Source organism: Octodon degus, unplaced genomic scaffold (genome assembly GCF_000260255.1).
Source record: "Octodon degus isolate 3935 unplaced genomic scaffold, OctDeg1.0 scaffold00028, whole genome shotgun sequence".
NCBI classification, from domain to species: domain Eukaryota; kingdom Metazoa; phylum Chordata; class Mammalia; order Rodentia; family Octodontidae; genus Octodon; species Octodon degus.
Window position 1 is genome coordinate 10,806,109 of NW_004524604.1, and position 19,014 is coordinate 10,825,122.

Sequence of the window (19,014 nt, forward strand, 5' to 3'; positions counted from 1 at the left end):
AAATATTATGAAAGCTAAATTCTCTCGTATGCTACATGAAAAAAAGCTAAATCTTTATTAAAAAAAAAAGAGTTGGGTTTCTAATATTGACTTTTTCTGATGGTGGATATTTATTTTTTTTTAAACCTCAGTTCCATCATTTCTCAAGGCAGATGGGTTGGCTTAATGAACGTAGGCTCTGCCACGGCCCTGGCCAGGGTGGATGCTGTGACTGCTGGCCTTGTGACATGTGGAGAGCACCCAGGTCCTTGTCTGTCTGGGAGACCAGACAGCATGAGGCTATGTATTTTAGCCCTGAGGTGGTATGGGGTCCTCATTTCTTTTCCTATGATTTCATGGTGCAAAAGCGTATTTATTACAATAACTCAGGAAACAGCAGGGTCCGTCTGCACACGGCACTCCCGTGGGGTCTGCACCCCAGCGCGCAAGGCAGCCTTCTGTCTGTGCAGTCTTCCAGCTCACTTTCTCCTGATTTACTTTGTTCTCTGCCCTAGGGATTCCATCCTTCAAAGAAAATATCTGGAATTTCCTGGAATTCACTTTTATGATACTAAAAAAAATTTAAGTGTTCTAATTTGGTGACTAGCTAAGTGCATCAAGGTATGTCTGAATTTTGTAATATTGTACAGATATTAAAATGTTTTAGAAAACCACTTAGTGTGGTAGGAAATGATGATACTATGATGCTAAGTGGAAAGTCTGTATACCAAAGTCTATCTGTGTGATGCATCAATGTCGTAACTTACATATATGCCTGTGCAGAATGGATACAAAAGTAGGAGGAAATGAACTAGAATGCTGTCATGATCAATTTAGACTTGGAGAGCTAAACATAACTTTGACTTTTTATACTTTTCTCTATCTTTTAAATTTCCTACAATTACACATAATTAGAAATACTTAAAAATATGAGTGAAGTAACATTATTTTACAGTTATAAGGGAGGAAAATTGTGCTTTATATGAGAAACTTTTAAATGATATTTGTATTCCATGCAATGCTTTCCTCTTTATCTTTTCAAAAATAGGACACAAACATCTATAACTAAATTATCAGTTTTATTAAGCTTTAAATGAAAAATATTCATACACATATTTGATTCAAATAAATCATCTTTTTTAAGTAATGAAGATTAGATACACAACAATAAAGTTATTTTATTGCAAGGTAAATACAACTGCCAGATTTTAATCAGATAACAGTTTGGAGACATAGATATATGTATACATATATGTGCAGAATATATACTTTTTAAAAACAGTAAAGCATACTTAATGATATATAATCTTTTTACCAGAGACTATAGACATTTCTGAGATACAAAATAAAAATATGACTAGAAAGACAGACCCGGGACAGAGTAATAGCTTTGTAAATAGTTCACTTATGTGTAACATTAGTAACATCATTCTTCAAGTAAGCCACCTTAAGGCAACCTTTCGGCAGTATGAGCCTTGAAGACATGTTGAATTTCACAAAAGGTTCTGAAACATAGCGACTCCTTCTTGGTGAGTCTGTACAAAATGAGAAGAAGTGGATACAAGTGGGCCACAGCTGGTAAAAGCTCACCAGACACAAATGCTTTATTCCTACTGGAAACTGGGCAGATCAGTCCTGAGCTCTGATCTCCTGTTGTCTGTCTGGAGGTCTAATATAGTCTAAATACCTTTACGTGGAAATCAAGAATAACGGAACAAGAAAAGAATGAGAAGATTCCATCGCTGCCAGTAAAGTTTTCCAAGTCCATAAAGTCATCCAGTTTCTGGCATTCTTGGGCAGCCATTGCTTTTCAAAGCAAAATGTGTCTTTGCTTTTGCTGTTGTTCTTGCAAAGAGAAATCAAAGCTTTTGTTCAGAGCTTTAGAAAAGTAGCTACAGTCCACTTAACTCCTGAAACACAACTATTGCTCCTTTGATAGTGAAGCACTGGAGAGAAATGTTTCTTGGGCTCTTTCTTCCATAAGATTCCTTTGCAGACAGGTTTTGAATGCATCACTCCACCTCAAAACATTGTACTGGCTTCTTGGCCGACGAGCTTATGTTATCTGAGGGGCGGTAAGACAGTGTGCTCATTTTTGTTGATAGGGTTGAGTGGGATTTGGCCTTCGGAGGAATGTACTTCAGGAGCTGGAGAAAATATTTTTTAAATTTTTTCCCCAGAAAGCCATAAAAAAGAGGGTTAAGGCAATTGTTAAAATAAGCTATGCAAATGGTGATGGGCATGGCAGTGTCCACAATGTCCGAAATTTTACAGTCGTGTATAATGCCCAGCTGGATCAATACATCCAGAAAGGTGAATATTTGGTGGGGAACCCAGGAAAAGAAAAAGAACAGAACAATTGCCATAATTATCTTAAAAATATCATCATTTCTTGGCTTGTTCTTCTGAATTTCATAAGCCTTCTTCAGGGCCTTCCAAATAAGGGTATAACTTGTAAGGATGATCAAAAAAGGAAAAAGGAAACCCAGTATATTTTTGGTCAGGCCCAGGCCTATGGGGAGGGTTGAATTTTGAGACTCGTAATGGAAAGCACACACTGTGATGTTGGTATTCTCGATGAAAAATACATTTCTGTGAATGATGGCTGGCAAACTGGCCAGGCCAGCCAGCAGCCAAATTATGACACAGGTCACTTTGGCAACAAGCATCGTGCGTCGAAGGCGGGACTTCATCGGGTGAACAATAGCCAGGTATCGATCGATACTGAGACAGGTGAGGAGAAACACACTGGCATACAGGTTGAAACTGACACTGGCTGAAGCGATCTTACACAGGTAATTGCCAAAGGGCCAGCGGTATTCCATAGCAGTGTAGACAGCCCACAGGGGCAATGTGAGTAGAAAACATATATCAGCTAGTGCTAAATTCAAAAGAAAAACACTGGCCACAGTCTTTAATTTCATATAAAAGTAAATGACAATCACCACCAAACTGTTTCCAAATATTCCTACCACAAAGATGATACTGTATAACGTGGGGATCATGACAAATATGTAATTGTGCCTCCCAGCTTTAGGACAGTCATCCTGGATTCTTTTAATACCATCTTCAGTAGAAGAGTTGAGGATCATTTTGGTCTCCTGGGTTGTATTAGTCTCAGACAGTACTCAAATGATCCTGGAAAAAATAAAAAATAAAAATAAAATGGTTAAATATCTAGGCTACCACTTGTGAATGGTTTTACTTTTCAATTTTTTTTTTTTTTTTTTTGGTTGGCTCAGCCCACCCTGAGGGCAAGGCTGGTGTAGCATGTGGTGCCAGGGATCAAACTGTGGTCCCCTGCACCTGCCTAAGCTTGCCTAAGCAGGCACATTAGACCACTGAGCTATCTCGCCGGCCCTCATTTTTCAATCTTAAATCCAGTAACTCAAGTTTAGTGATAAGAAAAGAAAAATTAGATTACATTTTCAGGAGAAGCATTGTGAATTTATAAAGTTTAAAATAATAAGGTGGGTATAGTGGTGTGCACCTATAATCCCAGCATTCTGGGTCTGGATGATTGTAAATTCTGGTCCAACCTCACAATCTTAGTGAGACCCTGTCGGGATGTAGGTCTTTTTTTTTTGGCAGAACTGGGGATTGAACTCAGGCCCTTGTGCTTGCCAGGGAAGTGCTTATTCCACTGAGCCATCTCCCCGGCCCCCATGGGATGTAGCTCTGTGCAATGCCCCAGGTTCAATCACAAGTACTGCAAAACCACACACACATAATACATATAATTTTTAGAACATACTGTTTTTATAGGAAATGATAAATGTCTTTCTGATAATAAGAAGTGACATCTTATATGAAGAAAACTAAGTTCTTCTGCATTTTTTTCTGTAAGTAGATTCTAGCTTTCCAGTGGATTAAAAACACAATCTAAATATTGAAAAACACTACTGAAAATTGTTAGTTATTCAGAACTTGAAAGTTATTCTTGAGATGTGATATTAATTTATCTTTAATATTAAAAGTGTGAAACATCTGTATCTTATTATTTAAGCCCCTTCCTTCCTTCCTTCCCTCCTTCCCTTCCCCCTCTTCTTTCCCTCCCTCCCTCCATTTCCTCCCTCCTTCTCTCCCTATCTCAATCCCTCCCTTCTTCCTGCCTTCCTTTCCTTCCTTTTTTTCCTTCCTTCCGAGTATTGGGAATTGAACTCGGGACCTCATACTTCCCAGGCAGTCACTGCACCACTGTGCTGAGTTCCCAGCTTCTGAAGCTGCTTATTTTGTTTCACAGTTCATTTAGATATAGAAATGTTTAGCATCGTACCTTAAATGGTAAGAATAGGTGCTTTTAAGTTACTAAGAAATAGTATTTTGGGAAACAGCATTCTTTCCATGGCTTTCCAGCTTCTACAGGCAGTAACTGCTTATTCCTTCACTTCAACTGTGTCTGACAAAAGTCTCTGAACTTCTCAATTTCACGCCTACCGGCCACACCTGGAGTTAATTCTGAAGTTAGCCATCTGTGTAGCAGGATGTCCAATGAACGGAGGGAGCCAGGATTATTAATGGGCATGTCCTTGGGGAGGGCTTGAAACAGCAGCGGTTCTTCAGGATTTTAGGAAGAGTCAGATGCTCAGCAAAGAGTTCTACAAAGACCTGCACAAATATTCGCTCCCACATTTTACATAATCAAAAATCAAATTGTTCACTTACATGATTTTGAAAATGAACGCATTTTGCACCATCTGAGCCTATCAGGAAGCCCATCTGGGGAAGGGTACTGAACATGTCTTCTCCAAGTAAGTAATGTCATTCTTCCCATCCAAGTGTTTGGTCCCACAGTTTCATTATCTTTTCATCTGACACCCAACTGGGCATAGCCCAAATGCTTTTCTCTTCCTTTTTCTCATGGGGACATTAGTGTCACATGTCACATTCTGTAGGAAGCCCTTTTCAACTTCTGTGAATTGGTTTGGAACTTTGGACACGAATTTTGACACTTTAAACGTCATGACATGATCTGTCTTTCTTACTGGTCTGTCAGCTCCTTGAAGGGAGGCCAGTGTGAATCATCCTGTTTGCTGTGGTGCATTCCAGGATGACAAAGGTCTCAGGAATGAGCCAGAGGACAGTGAGCAACTGTTTTCTATGAAGCGTATGAAACTAATTTACAGCCTTCTCTTTTAGAGAGTCTCGTGTAACTACCCTGTATCACCTTGAGCCTTTGAATTGATAAGAAAGCAAAGATGAAACAAACAGGCAAAAAAAAAAAAAAAGAAAACCCAACCGAAACAAACAAACAACTCCTCCCTCTCCCGAACCACTCTGATGCTTTTGCAAATGTGTAGTTGAGAAAACAAGATGAAAACAGGGATTCATTTAATAGAACCTAGGACTAAGTTTTTAGGGAGATATGGCTCATTCTTTCTCACTTAGAAGGATTTTCCTATGCCTTATTGACTTTTCCACTCATTTTATTACAGTTATTGAATTTATGCCAATTTAGAAGTATAATTTCCTTGAATAAATAATCTCCATTAAAAGTTAATTACTTCATAAAAGGTTTATGGGCTAAAAGCCATTCCTATCTTAATATGGATTAATTACCTATTTGTCATTCTTCTAACATTTAGTTTTGATCAGCTGGATTTTGTTTAGGAAAAAAAAATTAGAAATTTTATAGCTAAAGAAATTCAAAGGTTGAAAAGGCCCTGGTTGAATGCTGAAGCTGAAAATTGGGGCAGGAATAAATCTTTGGCTCTCCTTGCATAGAAGGGGACTACAAAATAAGAAGAAACATCCTGGATATATTAGAATCCAAGAGCAGGACAGAGATTTTCCTTTCTTCTCTTTTTCCCTTGTGACTCTCTTTTGAGAGTACACAACCAGGTTCTATTAATCCTATATTTGGAAGGAGTTAAGTTTTATTGACTAGTTTGAAACTACAATCAGTATTCACAATGGGATAGAATAAAGAAACGTTCACATTGAGAGGGCCGATTTACAAGCAGTATTGAACTCCAACTTCTTCAAAGCAGGGGTCAGTTTCTTCAGTTCCCACTGATCCACACTGACTAGTGTTTAATGTGCAAAACTTTGCTCTGAACCAGTGAGGGAAGCAGCCCTGGAAACTTTAGTGAGGTACTTATCATTTTAGTAATCATGTCACTTGCAAGTCTGGACATAGTGTTGAGTGTAATTAGAAGAACTTTTACCTGGGCATTTGTAGAATGACTAAGACAGCCTGCCTAATCAGGAAACAAACATTCTCATATTTAAGAGTTGAATAAAGAGGGAGATAAACGGTAAGGGATGGAAACAGAGCAAGAATAGGGAGGAGGAAGTGCAAAGCAGGCATTCATCTGTCTCTCACGTGACCACCAAACACCTACTACGTGCAGAGATGGAGGATGCTAAATGAAGAAAACCACAGTCATTCTGTTTCTTTGTTGTGTTCATCTACCTGTGGGAGGCAGAAGCCTCAGAGACAGAATTATCTCTAGTGCATTGAAGGTTATACTACACCTAGAATGTTTTGGGGTGTTTTGTCTTTGCTGTTGACTAAGTGGAGTGGGGAGTATAGGTGGGAGGGCACAGGGAGGGAAGAGAAACAGAAGAAAGCACTTGGATTCCAGAAGGTATGTGGGCTCCCAAATAGTAAAATTATTAAGGCAGATAGCTAAGGTGGGGTGGAGATTGTCTCCAGTTGAAATTTTCCCCCCTTACCAACATCTGCATCATGGGGAAACTGGTCCTGTCAGTTTACAGATGTTGCATAACTCTTTGGGAGGTGTTGGGTGTCGGTATGACTGGGCATTTCCGGGTATGAGGGTGACATGGGCCACTGTGCTGCCACTACAAGCTTCCTCAGAGGAACAGAGTTCTTAGGAAAGAGGAAAAGGTGGGTCTCTGATGATTGGCAGCTACTTTGGACTGAGAACAAACTAGTGGGAGACTATGGGGATCCTTTCTTCCTGAAGCTGATCGAGCGCTGTTTTGGGGAGAAGCTGAAGAGAAAAACGTGATCTGAGCCCTAATTCGGAGCCCTAGAAAACTTTCTATTTTGGTTACATCTTGCTTCTTTTTCTAAGAGGATTCTGAGCAGGTAGGACATAGAAAAAACACAGGAGTCCCAGGGCGCTAAATGACACCTAGGAGGGAGAAGTTCCAGTGTCCCGCTGCACAGTAGGGTGGCGAAATAACCAGCAGGTGTTACATAACCTCCAAAAGCCAGAAGGAAGAATGTTGAATGTTTTCACTGTAAAGAATTGAGAAATATTTGAGGAGACATAGATACTTCACCTGATTTAAACATTATAAAATGGATATATATATATATTGTAACACAGTACCCTGGTAATATGTACAATTTTAAGCTTTCATGTACTTAATAATTTTAAAGAACCAAAGGAGGACTTACTCTTCACAGTTTTTTCCATTTCTTGATCTTGCTATAACTATTGCCTATGCATTATGATTCACATGAATTCTGTAGTTCCCTTTCCCCTTAAAAGAAGAAGATGGGTTTGGAGGAAAAAAAAAACACTCCCAAACCAGAATTGTCCTGTGCCATTTGTCAGTATGTATGCTTCAAGGTAAGTCACTTCATTCCTCTGATGGGAACAGTGATTCTTATTGTACATGATAATTGTAGGAATTAAATAAGATATTGTACAAGTACTGGATACATCTTTCAAATAGCAAGAGTAGATACATTGTACTTGAACTTTATGCTTTGAACACAAGGCAAGCACTTACCTAGAACAACCATTGGTGTGGAAAGTGTGAGTTTTTTTTTAATTGTTTATCATCGGTAAGCTCTTTATGTGACTGTTAAAATGCTAAAAACTCCAAACTGTTGTTCTTCCGAAGCGTGGGTAAAAAGAGTCCTAAGCAGCTGAACAAATTTGCCACGAGTCCCTGGGAACCTTCAGCCTGCTGCAAACACAGGATTTTGCTTATTGTGGCCAAGCCGCCTTCCCTCTCTGCTTGTTGGTCTAGCACTTGCCTTGCATTCCTTGACAGCTTCCAGGATCCCAAAAACAAGCATAAGAAAGATTTTCTTTCCTTTTATTTTAAAACTATTTTCCCCCAAATTTTGATTACATATTAATAACTTCTTAAGCTTTTAGGCAAGCTGGAACCAATCTAATTAAATGTTCATTACAAGCTGCTTTTTAAATGAGTCTGTAATCTAAAGAAAAAAAAATCATACTTTCCTATGATAATAGAGAACTAAAAGACGAAGTAATTATATCTTAGAATCATCTTCTATCAAAGTGTGTCTCAAATATCTAAAAGAACAGGCCAGTGTTGATAAGGCATTTGCTTATAGAGTTAGCTCAAAAAATGAAGCTGCTTAAAAATCATTCTCTTTCTTGCAGTTATTTTTATTATTCAGGCTTTAGAAATCATCAGTTTCTCTTTCTATGTGTTCCTCCATCCCAGTACTGCTACTGAGAGCAACTATTAGAATATATTCATTTGTGAATTTATTCACTTACAGGCCTTGACACTAAAATTTTTAGAGTATCTACTGTTTCTCTGTAAAAAAAACCTACTTTATCCTCATTTTTTAGCTTCCTGTGCATATTTCATGGAATCTGTATTTTTCCTTTATTTCTTTAAACGTTATGGGGGGGGGCTGCCCCTTAGCTCAGTTCTTTAAGTGGCTGCTTCAACCAAGCAGTCAGGCTCAGGTTGCTGTGGTTCGATCCCCACAACTCAAGCCAGCCGAACCTGCCCTCAAGGCATTCAGAGAAAAAAAAATCCTTCTGCCATCTTTAAACATTATGAGCATCTGTACATAAAGAGTCTCTACCTCACTGTTTCTCAGTATAAATTTCCTTTCTTGATTTGAGGATGCTTTTTTGTGGACTATGCCTCACAGATTTTGTAGTATTTAACTGGGTGGCCCTCTTTGGTGCAAGTGGACTTCCTTAGGATGCTGAGAATCTGGACGGTGACAACCTGTGAAACATTTTTGAATGTACGACACTCATTTGATCTGGAAAAGTTTTCATACTGCACTTGTCAGCTTCGCCTTCAACTCATAATTTTTTTCCCTGCAGATATTCTAGTTTAGGCTCTCTACCTACTTTCAGGCTTGGTAGTCTACTAGATTTTTCTAGTCTTTGGTAATGAATACTCTGTAGCTTTTGTTCCTGGCATTAACTTAAGCACATTGCCTCTAGTGGCCCTAACTTCCACACTGGTGCATTTGTAGAACTCTTGTCAGCTGTGTATCCAGTATTCTTTTCTGAACTGTGGTCTTAAGGCACATAAAGAGCTATGATCTAGGATTTTGGGCTTCACAAAGGAGAATTTCCATGCCTGTTTAATCCATTGTACTCATTTTGTCTGCAAGCTGGTTTACATAGTATTTGCAGGTAATACAGAAGTTGCTTGGACCCGGCAAAGTTTAATAGTTCGTAGTCACGCCCTTTGAAGAAACATCCAAGCCCATTTCGGCTTCACTTGTCTCCATTCTACCAATCCTGGCAGCCAGGGAGAGAGGGGCATGGCATGTGCCGGGCACTGTGGGACAAATGTCTGCAACTGATTTCAAGCGAGATGCACAGGAGAATACCTCATCCTCGGTTGGCAATCCTGGCCTGACTGCACTATGCTAAATGCTTTCGTTGGAGTTGGTTTTGTTCACTCTTGCAATTTCTGGGTAAATATTTTAATTAGTGCAAAACATAACATCCCCCACTGTGGTACAAAATGAGACCTCATACGAAATGAAAATAAGGCGAAGAGCTTTCTTAATTCTTTGTGCACCAATTGTAAAGCAACTGTGATTTTGGTAGTTAAATGTTCTACCATTCCCAACTAGTTGGTCTTTCCCTTTGCTTCTTCCAAAATATCCCAAGCCCAAATGCTCAGCCTTATGAAATAAAACATCTGATGTCCTTGTAACCTAGGACATAATTATCAAGGAAAGTAAAATGTGAATCCCCCGTTTTAGCCTCTTGAGAATTATTCAGGACAAGTATCTAAAAGTGGGACACAAACTACAATTTTCTTTCTACTCTAGAAGCCTCTATGTATTATAAATTAGAGTTTAAACAACTCATCATGATAAATATCTCAGGGTTTCCCTTTCCATCATTATCTAAAACATTTGGCTTTTGCTGTTTTTATTTTATTTTTAAAAAGGAAAGAGAAACAAGGATGAAGGATAAGTGATCAAGTCCAATTCATCTGCTGTAATTATCTTCCTCTGAGATACTGGCATAAGTAGAAAATATTATTACGCTAAGTATGAAGGGCCATGGAGGACTTGCTTGGGGGCCTGGAGAAAGGTTTTAGAGAGTAGGACAGAAAGAAAATGAAGATTAACTTGGAGGAAGGCTGCATACAAATGAATTCCTGTCCGCTTACACTCCCAAGTTCTCCAAACTTAGGAGCTTAAAGAATTTCTCTGCTAAAATCATCACCGCATTTCAGCAGATCAGCACGCTGGCCATGAGGCGGAGGGAATGTCATCTAGGACTATGGTTCTCAGAGGGGGACTGCTCACAGCCTTCCAGTTTCAATGGATGGAGCCAACAGGACCATCACGGGCCTCTCGGTCAGCAGCTGCTGCTTTGAGCAACCCCTGAACAAAGCCCAGATTCTTAGGTGGAGTTATTGTACTTTTATGCTGAGAATTTCATTCTGCAACAGAAACTGTGCATTTTTATGTATTTATGAATTTTATGCTAGAGATTATTATTCAGAAATTCATTACACAGTAAAGATCTTTTTTTTAAAAGCAAATTGACTATAATTTTAATTGAAAGGACTAAATATTTAATATACTGTACAACTTTTCTAAACTGCTCAATGTTCTGATTTCAGTAGGTATTAGTACAGGGTCTACAGAGTCTCCCTACACAGATAGGATTTGTAGTGATCCTCCTGTTTTCAGCCACCCAAGTGCTGGGATTACAAGTGCACACCACCACACCCAGTCTCAATCACCAGCTTAGTGTGCCCCGGAGGTGGAGCTGGTATGGCATGCTGGGAATCAAAATTAGTCCCTGCATCTGCCTAAACAGGCAGGTGTTTTAGTCCACTGGGCTATCTGCCTAGCCCTTCTACAGACATATTTTTCTGCTAATGAGCACTAGACAATATGGAGGGAAACTAGAGTTCTACTTTTGGAGTTCAAGGTTGGGAGTACTTGAACCAGTCACTTTGCTCCTTCAGACTTCTGTATCTTCTAGAGAATTGATTACACACTTCAAAAATTCTCTAGAAGTGCTAGAGTTTCAAATCTTTCTTCTGAACATACATGTGTCATTTATAGACAAGAACAATTTGACTTGAAAAGTAGAAATGACCTGTGATATATCATAAAATCAGTTGTCTACTTATAGTTACTTTCTCTGACTTTTTGTACTACACTAATTTAATAGTAGTCTATGTTAAAAGAGAACTCTGCCCCAGCACCTATAGAAAGATTGGAATGAATCTGAGGCCATAGGAGCTATATGGTGAGGTCAAAACCAGCCTGAACTACATAGTGACTAAAAAAAAATCAAACCAAGCAAATCAAACCAAAACAAAACAAAAACCCATAAGATCCCTGTACTAAAAACAAAATGAAATGAGTTTTATCTTTCACTAAAAATGATTAACAAAATGAAGACTTTTGCTCTTCATCAAAATGATTAAAGAAACTCCGTATAAGACTATTAAGGTTACAGATTTTTCCCTTTATTTTCAAACCTCAAAAAAAATGTTTCTGATGCACACTGGTTGTGGCTTGACAATACCAAAATCGAGGTGAAGATTTTGGTTCCTTTCTGGACTAGCTTGTTTTGCTGCATTTGATAGAGAATCCTTGCGGGCCACTTGGGATTCCCTGTTTACTTACCATTTCCTACAAGATGAAATGGTACAGGCAGGTTGATTAAAGGTTGAAGAAAAAAGTAAAAAGCATGCCTTGTAGTCAGGGGGTCAATATTACAAAGTCCTAGGAAATGTGAGGCGCAATGTGGCATTAGAAAAACCACTTGTACAAAATGAACCTAGTCTCAGATGGTTTGTGGGAAAATACAGTTTGTCAGAGGTTAGCTAACTTGTGAGTGTGGTTTGGTCAGATGAAAACACATAGGTGGGAGAGCACTCAGTGTTCCCTCACAGAAAGGCATCAGTTAGTATTTGAAGTATGCTTGGTCAACATTTTGAAGAATTAAGGGACTTCCATCCGAAGCAAAAGAACTCTGTAAAATTTTTGTGTGTGTGATTTTACATAGTTATAATTCTTTTTTAAGTCCCAGCCTTGCATCTATCATAGTTTCTTTCTTACTTTCTTTAACATTCAAATTGTGAAAGTTGAAGCACAGCAGAAGGGTCTCGCAGGGAAGTACTCGACTGCAGTCCTGGTGGAATCGGCTCTGCCACTGACCAGCCATACCGCCTCCAATCCCTTACTGCACTCTTCAAATATTGCAAAATATTTAGAATGGGAAATACCAACATCTATCCTCATTTCTGTCTCATCACTGACAGTTAAAAAGTGGAAGATATAAAAACACATTGAGAAACATAATCATGTTGTAGTCAAGGGTAAGAGAAATGGATGTAATAGCTCAGGTTTTAAAAAAAGAGTAATGACGTTTTTTATATTCATTAATATTTTTCACCATCGTACTCTAATGTCTTTAAGGATTATACTGAGGCACTTGATTCATGTCAGAAAAAAGTAAAATAGCACAGGTTATATAGGTTCTACATTTAGTACACTTCTGGTAGGTAGCTAGTGTTTGGGTATGAACTGGGGCCCTTAGGCCAAATCTGACAAGCTGATAATTTTCTTTCCCTGAAAGTATTTAAAGACTTGGAGATTTGATTCTTCTGCAATCTCTACCATTCTCTACATTTTGACTTTTTAGGTTAGTGCTGTCCAAACAGTAGAACGTGAGCAACATATGTACTTAAAATTTTTCTAGTAGCCACATTAATAAATTCAATTTATTACATATTTTATTGGGTCAATACATCCAAAGTTTTATTTCAGTTTGAAAAATCATTGATTTATTTCTCCATTATTAAGATGGAGAGTCAGTTACTAAGATTGGGATTCAATTATTTTATTTTATTTTTTGGCACTGGAATTTGAACTCAGGACCTTGAGCTTTCCAGATAGGTGCTGTGCCGCAGAGCTATATCCCTGACCCAAGGATTCAATTATTGAGATTCAAATTCCAGAGTATAATTGAATCCAGTGCATTCCCTAGCCACCTTGCCAGTGCTCCTGTCCCCTGGGCTGGCTGGCTGGCTGCTGTGTGCCCAGTGCAGTGAAGGGTGCTTCACTCACCAAGCTCTCTAATGGGACTCTCCAACCATGCTTCTGAAATGTTTCTCCAACAATTCCTGGACAACAGCATCAGCTTCACTCAGGGGTTTGATAGAAATGCAAATGTCAGGCTCCACCCAGGATGTACTGAATCAGAATCTCTGGGGGTGGAGTCCAGCAAACTACGTTTAATGAGCTCTCAAATCGTGATGCATATGAATATTTGAAAAAGACTGCACCACAGGCATTTTGATTTGCAAGAGTAGCTTAAATGCTGATAATCATGGTACAGCCAAATCCAATGCACAACAAAAGTACTCTGAGCTAAAATGTTTTAGTTTGGCTCCACAAAGCATCAGAAACTGAAGTGTGAGAAACTCCTAAGTACTGTTTAAGAATTACTCATTAAACTGTGTGCTTCCTTTACACATTTAGGTCTGACATAGCTAGGTATGTTTGGCAGGATCTGATCGAGTAAAATGCTCTTTATACCTGCTCACAGGTATCTAAAATTCCTCTACCTTAGGAGATGAGGATGGTGCCACCTCCAACCATGTCCCATTTGAGCAAGAGCCAGAGTTAAGGCAGGGGAGAAAGAGTAGTGACAGGAACTAAAAGTTCTGAATTCAGTATATAATTTGCTTCCTATGGGCTTTCTGACTTTTCACTTAACTTTTCCTTCAATTGGAAAGTGTCAATAGTGATTGATGTTCATGGTGGATGATGATGAAAGAAGTGTCTGTCCAATTTGGCTCATAATATTGTTGGACATATCAAAATGAGATTATGTATGTGGAGATCCTAGAACTTTAGCCTTTTGTTGGTGTTATAAAGTTTACACTATGGTGCAAATGACTATAGTGTAAGCAAATTTGGATCAGAGAGATGAGGAAACTGCTAGAAGTAAACAAGCTGGAGAACAAGCTAGAAGTGGGCTTGGTGGAGAGGGGAGCTGAAAAATGCTACTAAAAAGCTGCTTGGTGCAATGATTCTACACCAAAAATTGTGATAAAATTTTTTTGACTATTTTATCTGGTTTATTTGCTACTACTGCTCTACTTTTCTAAGTTGGACTACTTGGGCTTTCTAATTATAAGGCCCATAATAAGAGGTCTGGATGCTGGGCCAATGAAAGGTAAACAACACTTTGCCAACTGAAAAAGAAGATGAGATGCTGGTGACTGCTACTTCCTGTGAAAACTTCATTAGCAATAAATGAGGTACCAGATATCATATGTCAGATTTGAAATGAAAATATCTTCCCTGGAGTTGTGTGTAGCCTGAGAGGGAGTTTAAAACGAACTCTTTTCAAGGAGCTGTGTCAGCTGATGCACCATCTCTGCCTTCTGAGAGTTTGTTTCTCCTTTAGATGTACAATGGAATGCATCCCCCATTTTGTGCGTTTCTCCCTAGCAGGGCCAGTGTTGAAGCAGTACCTCACCCCCTTGGCAGCACCTGCGAAAGGACACGGGCAGTATTTTTGAACATTTTGTGCTACACTAAGACTACTGACTCCACTTGTTTTTCACTTGGCCACAGGCATTTCTCTTTCTCACCTTCACTTTTTGCAGCGGATGTTTGCTTTTATCAATAGTAACAAAACTGCTCAAGCCAGCAACTGTCAACGTTAACTGCACTGTCTCTCAACAGCCTTGTTACTGCTCTCCTTTCTTCATAAGATCTTAAAACTCTGCTCTTGTGCTCCCAGATAGCTAAGCTGATTCTGTTCTTGTCCTCAAAGTTGCAAGCTTCCAGCCCAAAAGCAATTGCGGTTAGGGAGGGAACCCAGCAGTAGGAAATAGAGCACAATTTTCTTTGAGCCAGCAGAAATTTCAAATGATAAGCTGGTATGATGGAAATATCTAACACATTCTAGTTTTTATAAACAAACATTTTCTGGGTGAACTTCTTCAGACCAATTCCTTCATAATTTCAAAATCTTTGCAGTTTACTTCATTCCAGCTGAAGATCATGGCTGTTTGAAATCTTTGGTTTATTTTCCCTACCCAATTAATTTTAGTTCTTATCTCCTGGAAGAGAGGAGAGGTCTATAAATAAATGAAGAGGGCAAAAGTGAAATATCTTTCTCAAGCCTCCTCTCAGGGAAATATTTACATAGAAGTTCTATGTATAGAAATCCCCTAAAGGATGTAAAAGTTTATTTCTTCATCATTAGTTACACGTTAGACACTGGCGATGCAGGAGCAACTGCTCTCTGACCTACACAGAAAAGAACACAGAATATCTTTGAGATGATCAGCTCTGCCAATGGGGAAAAATGTCAATTTATTCTTTATAGCTGGATAACTTGAGTATAAGGTGATGTACAAGTGTCCGATTAAGTTTATTTAATGTAAAACTTTTATTTTTCTCTGTATTTGTGCAGATGTCTAATTTATAATAGAAAGGACAAAATGATGGTTCAATACTAATGGTACCATTTATCATTTATGATTAAATGAATATGTACTATATTTAAGTATATTTAAGTATTGTGTTAATTGCTTCAATCTTTTAAGATCCCTTTGAGGGAAGGTATTGTCAATGCTTATTTAAAGATGAAGGAAACAGGCTTAGAGACCAGGTAATTTTTAACATCCTATAGGTAGTATTTCTTTTTCTTTTTCTTTTTTTTTTCTTTTTGTGGAACCAGGGATTGAACTCAGGCCCTTGTGCTTGCTGGGGAAGCGCTTATTCTACCAAGCCACCTCCCCGGTCCCTATAAGTAGTATTTCAAAGCTTCTATTATTAGTATTTTAATTTTTGTGATGTCGTCTGTTCATACTTTATTCTAGTGCTTCTCAAGCAGGGGCTATTTTTCCTTCTAGGGAAAAATACTTTTCCCTCCGCTTAGCAATGTGTGGACACATTTTTTAATTTTTAAAACAGGAGAAGGGATAGGGAAAGGATTATTAAAACCTAATACTTAAAGACATATAATCATGATAATTATTTTACTATGCATAATAAAACATTATTTAGCCCAAAATGTCAATACAGTAGTACTGAAAAACCCTGCTCTGGTCCCTACTTTTTAGAACTTTGATAATTTGTAGCTCTTACCTTATATGGGATAAGTTAATTTTACACTACATTTTATTGGTAGCTTTTGTTTCATGTTTATGCCAGAAAAACTACAGATGCCCCAAAAGACAGATTCTGATAATTTTCTAGGATGCCAGAAATCTGCACAAATACACCTGATGAGAAACTGGATTCATCACAGAAACTTCAAGAACTCCAGGGTTGTGGTTGTAGCCCCAAGGCATCCAGTAGAGGGAGGAAGCCACTTACTCCGGAAGTGAAACCCTGCCCCCTGGTGGATCACCAACATGGACACATTCCAGAAGGGCCCAAGAGAGCATCCACCTGCACCCTTGGGGAATGAACGGATTTAACAGTATTTAAATATAAACTCAGCTTTACTCAAACATTAGCTTTTTTCCCCTTCTCTGTGGAGTAGCATGTTAAATATGTAACATGTCATTATGGTCCAGAATTAAGCCAAGTAGAGAAAAGTGAGAAAGAAAATGAATACCCACATGTAGGAATAAATGACACTTCCTGAAGATTTGGCAACCAGAGTTTAGTTATTTAGCTTAATTTTCTGTTACTTGTAACCTCTCTCCCAACACACACACCTAAAAAGCCACAATATTAATAGTTAATTGGTTTCTCTGTTATTTTCTCTTCCAATTTCTTATAGCACAGCTCTAGAAAAAAAGCACCATGAAATCTGAAAGACCAGCGAAGTCAGAGGAAATTCTACTTGCCTCGTTTCCCCATTAAGGACTCTATTCTCTTACTATGAAACCCCACTGAACATCTTATCAGAGAGTGCAGCCTTTTCTGTATACTGATGCCAAAGGAGTAACATTTTAGTGAGGCATTTGAAGTCGTGATATGCAACTCGGTGGGAGATAAACAAGGTCATTTACAAGGTCTTTTCATTGAGAACATCAGAGCTTTCCAAAGATGCACACAGTCTGTCCTGGGTAATCAGGGTAAAACAGAAATGAAGAAAAAGCCTATAAAGTACAAAAATAAAGAAGCGGTTTGACAGAAACACTCAAAATTAAGAGTGAAAAGATATAGTGAATACTGATGTCAAATCTTAATATGTAAAACTAAAAAGTATTAAGTGAAAGAGCAGCATAATTTAAGAATTTGAAGAGTAAGATTTTGGTTTATTGTAGGATTAACAGGCTTAAATATTACATGGCTTCTCTCATATGAGAAACTCAATATATAAAGAAAGAGAAAAATAAAATATAGATAATAGGAAGTATGGAGATAGATCTTTCTCAGAGGGAAAGGGGACTGAGTGATGGGGGAGGACAAGGGAGGGAATAAAAAGGAATTAAGTTGTGTTATGTACATATACCAACTCCCCACGAGAAATGTAATCATGTATTGCAAGTATGCACTAATTAAAATAAAAACAAAAACTAAAAATTCTAGTTGGATTATTGAAAATATATATAAAAATACATAGAACAAACATTGGCTTAGTGATGAGGGTCACAGGGGCTCTTTCTATGCCTATCAGAAATCAAACTCACAAACAATCCATTAAACCTTCACTGGACTTTGATCTGACAAATGGAAATGATACTGACAAGCTTCTACCTTGACCTCAGAAAAACACTGTGAGAGTGTGTGTTTAAAATAATTTTCCTCTCCGTGCATATATTCAGTATGGATAACCTCCATGACAATACAAACAAGTTTAATAAGTCATTAGAGTAGGATGTGTATATATATGTGTATATATATATATATATATATATATCTTAAATGGGAACATCAGCTAATATCAGCAATTCATCAGTTGTCTGCTTATAAGAAACAATCCTACCACAAGCCTTGTGCTGACAAAGCTCTGGAGCGAGGTCCTGTCTCCACCTCTGATTAGTCTTGTGATCCACTATTTTACTCCCTTTTTGCTCTTAGTTTCCTTATCTTCCAAATGGGATCAAAGCTAATTGTGTACAATTAATATGAGGGTCAAATAAAACATGGGGTAAAAGAGAGCTGTCTATCACATACTCAATAGCTATTACCTATTATTACTACCATCGCACCTACATTTTCAATGCGTACTCGTATGTCCTCACATATATACTAAAATAGCCCCATGAAATTTCACCTTACATATGCAATTTCTCATATTACTACACACAACTAAGTGACTGGCAGGCCGTTTGAAGCCTTTTTATAATATAATCTGTTGGCAATCTTGCAAAGAAATTTAAAGATTTAGCTTTTAAAGAATGAAAACAATAAATATCTAAAATGGAAATAATTTCCAGATTAAGTTAGAGAAGCAAAAAAACCTCCCCAGTGACAAAAATTCTTTTAAAATTCAGGTTGCAGGAAAAACAAACAAACAAAAAAATAGCTAAGAACTTTGTTTGTCTACAGCTCCCCTAGTATTCATATAAGACTTTCTTGAGTTATCTGAATGAACATGTGGTAATTGTTGTTCTTTAATATGATTTCATAAGTTCACTTTCTAATAATTATACAACATATTGTTTCTACTAATAACCTTTTTAGTGTTACTGTACTACTATGTAAAATAATGGAAAAACAAATTAGGCTGATATTTTTTACTCAGAAAAAGGGGAAGCATATTTGTGAGGTTCATTAGAATTTTGTGAGAATAATACGTTAATAATTTTAAATATTTTGCTTGTGAAGGGGTTCCAAATCAAAGAAAATATGTTTTAGAATCCAGTCTATCCCAGTACTCACGGCACTATGCATAAGAGAAAAATCAGATTAAAGCT

The 19,014-nt window shown here is 37.9% G+C and overlaps 1 protein-coding gene across 5 annotated transcripts in view; it reads right to left on the bottom strand.

Annotated features, from left to right (window-relative positions):
* Nucleotides 1-1,281: 1,281 nt before the first annotated feature.
* Agtr1 (angiotensin II receptor type 1) overlaps nucleotides 1,282-19,014 on the bottom strand; it is a 39,318-nt gene continuing 21,585 nt past the window's right edge. For 2 of the 5 annotated variants that reach the window (XM_004629199.2, XM_023713057.1), the window contains exon 2: nucleotides 1,282-3,117. In XM_004629199.2, coding sequence (XP_004629256.1) covers nucleotides 1,992-3,071 — 1,080 coding nt within the window. In that variant the 5' untranslated portion in view covers nucleotides 3,072-3,117 and the 3' untranslated portion in view covers nucleotides 1,282-1,991. Of the gene's footprint in view, nucleotides 3,118-3,469; nucleotides 3,491-4,425; nucleotides 4,447-8,752; nucleotides 8,902-19,014 lie in introns of those variants that run through there. The other 3 variants (XM_023713055.1, XM_023713058.1, XM_023713056.1) reach the window with 3 other exon arrangements.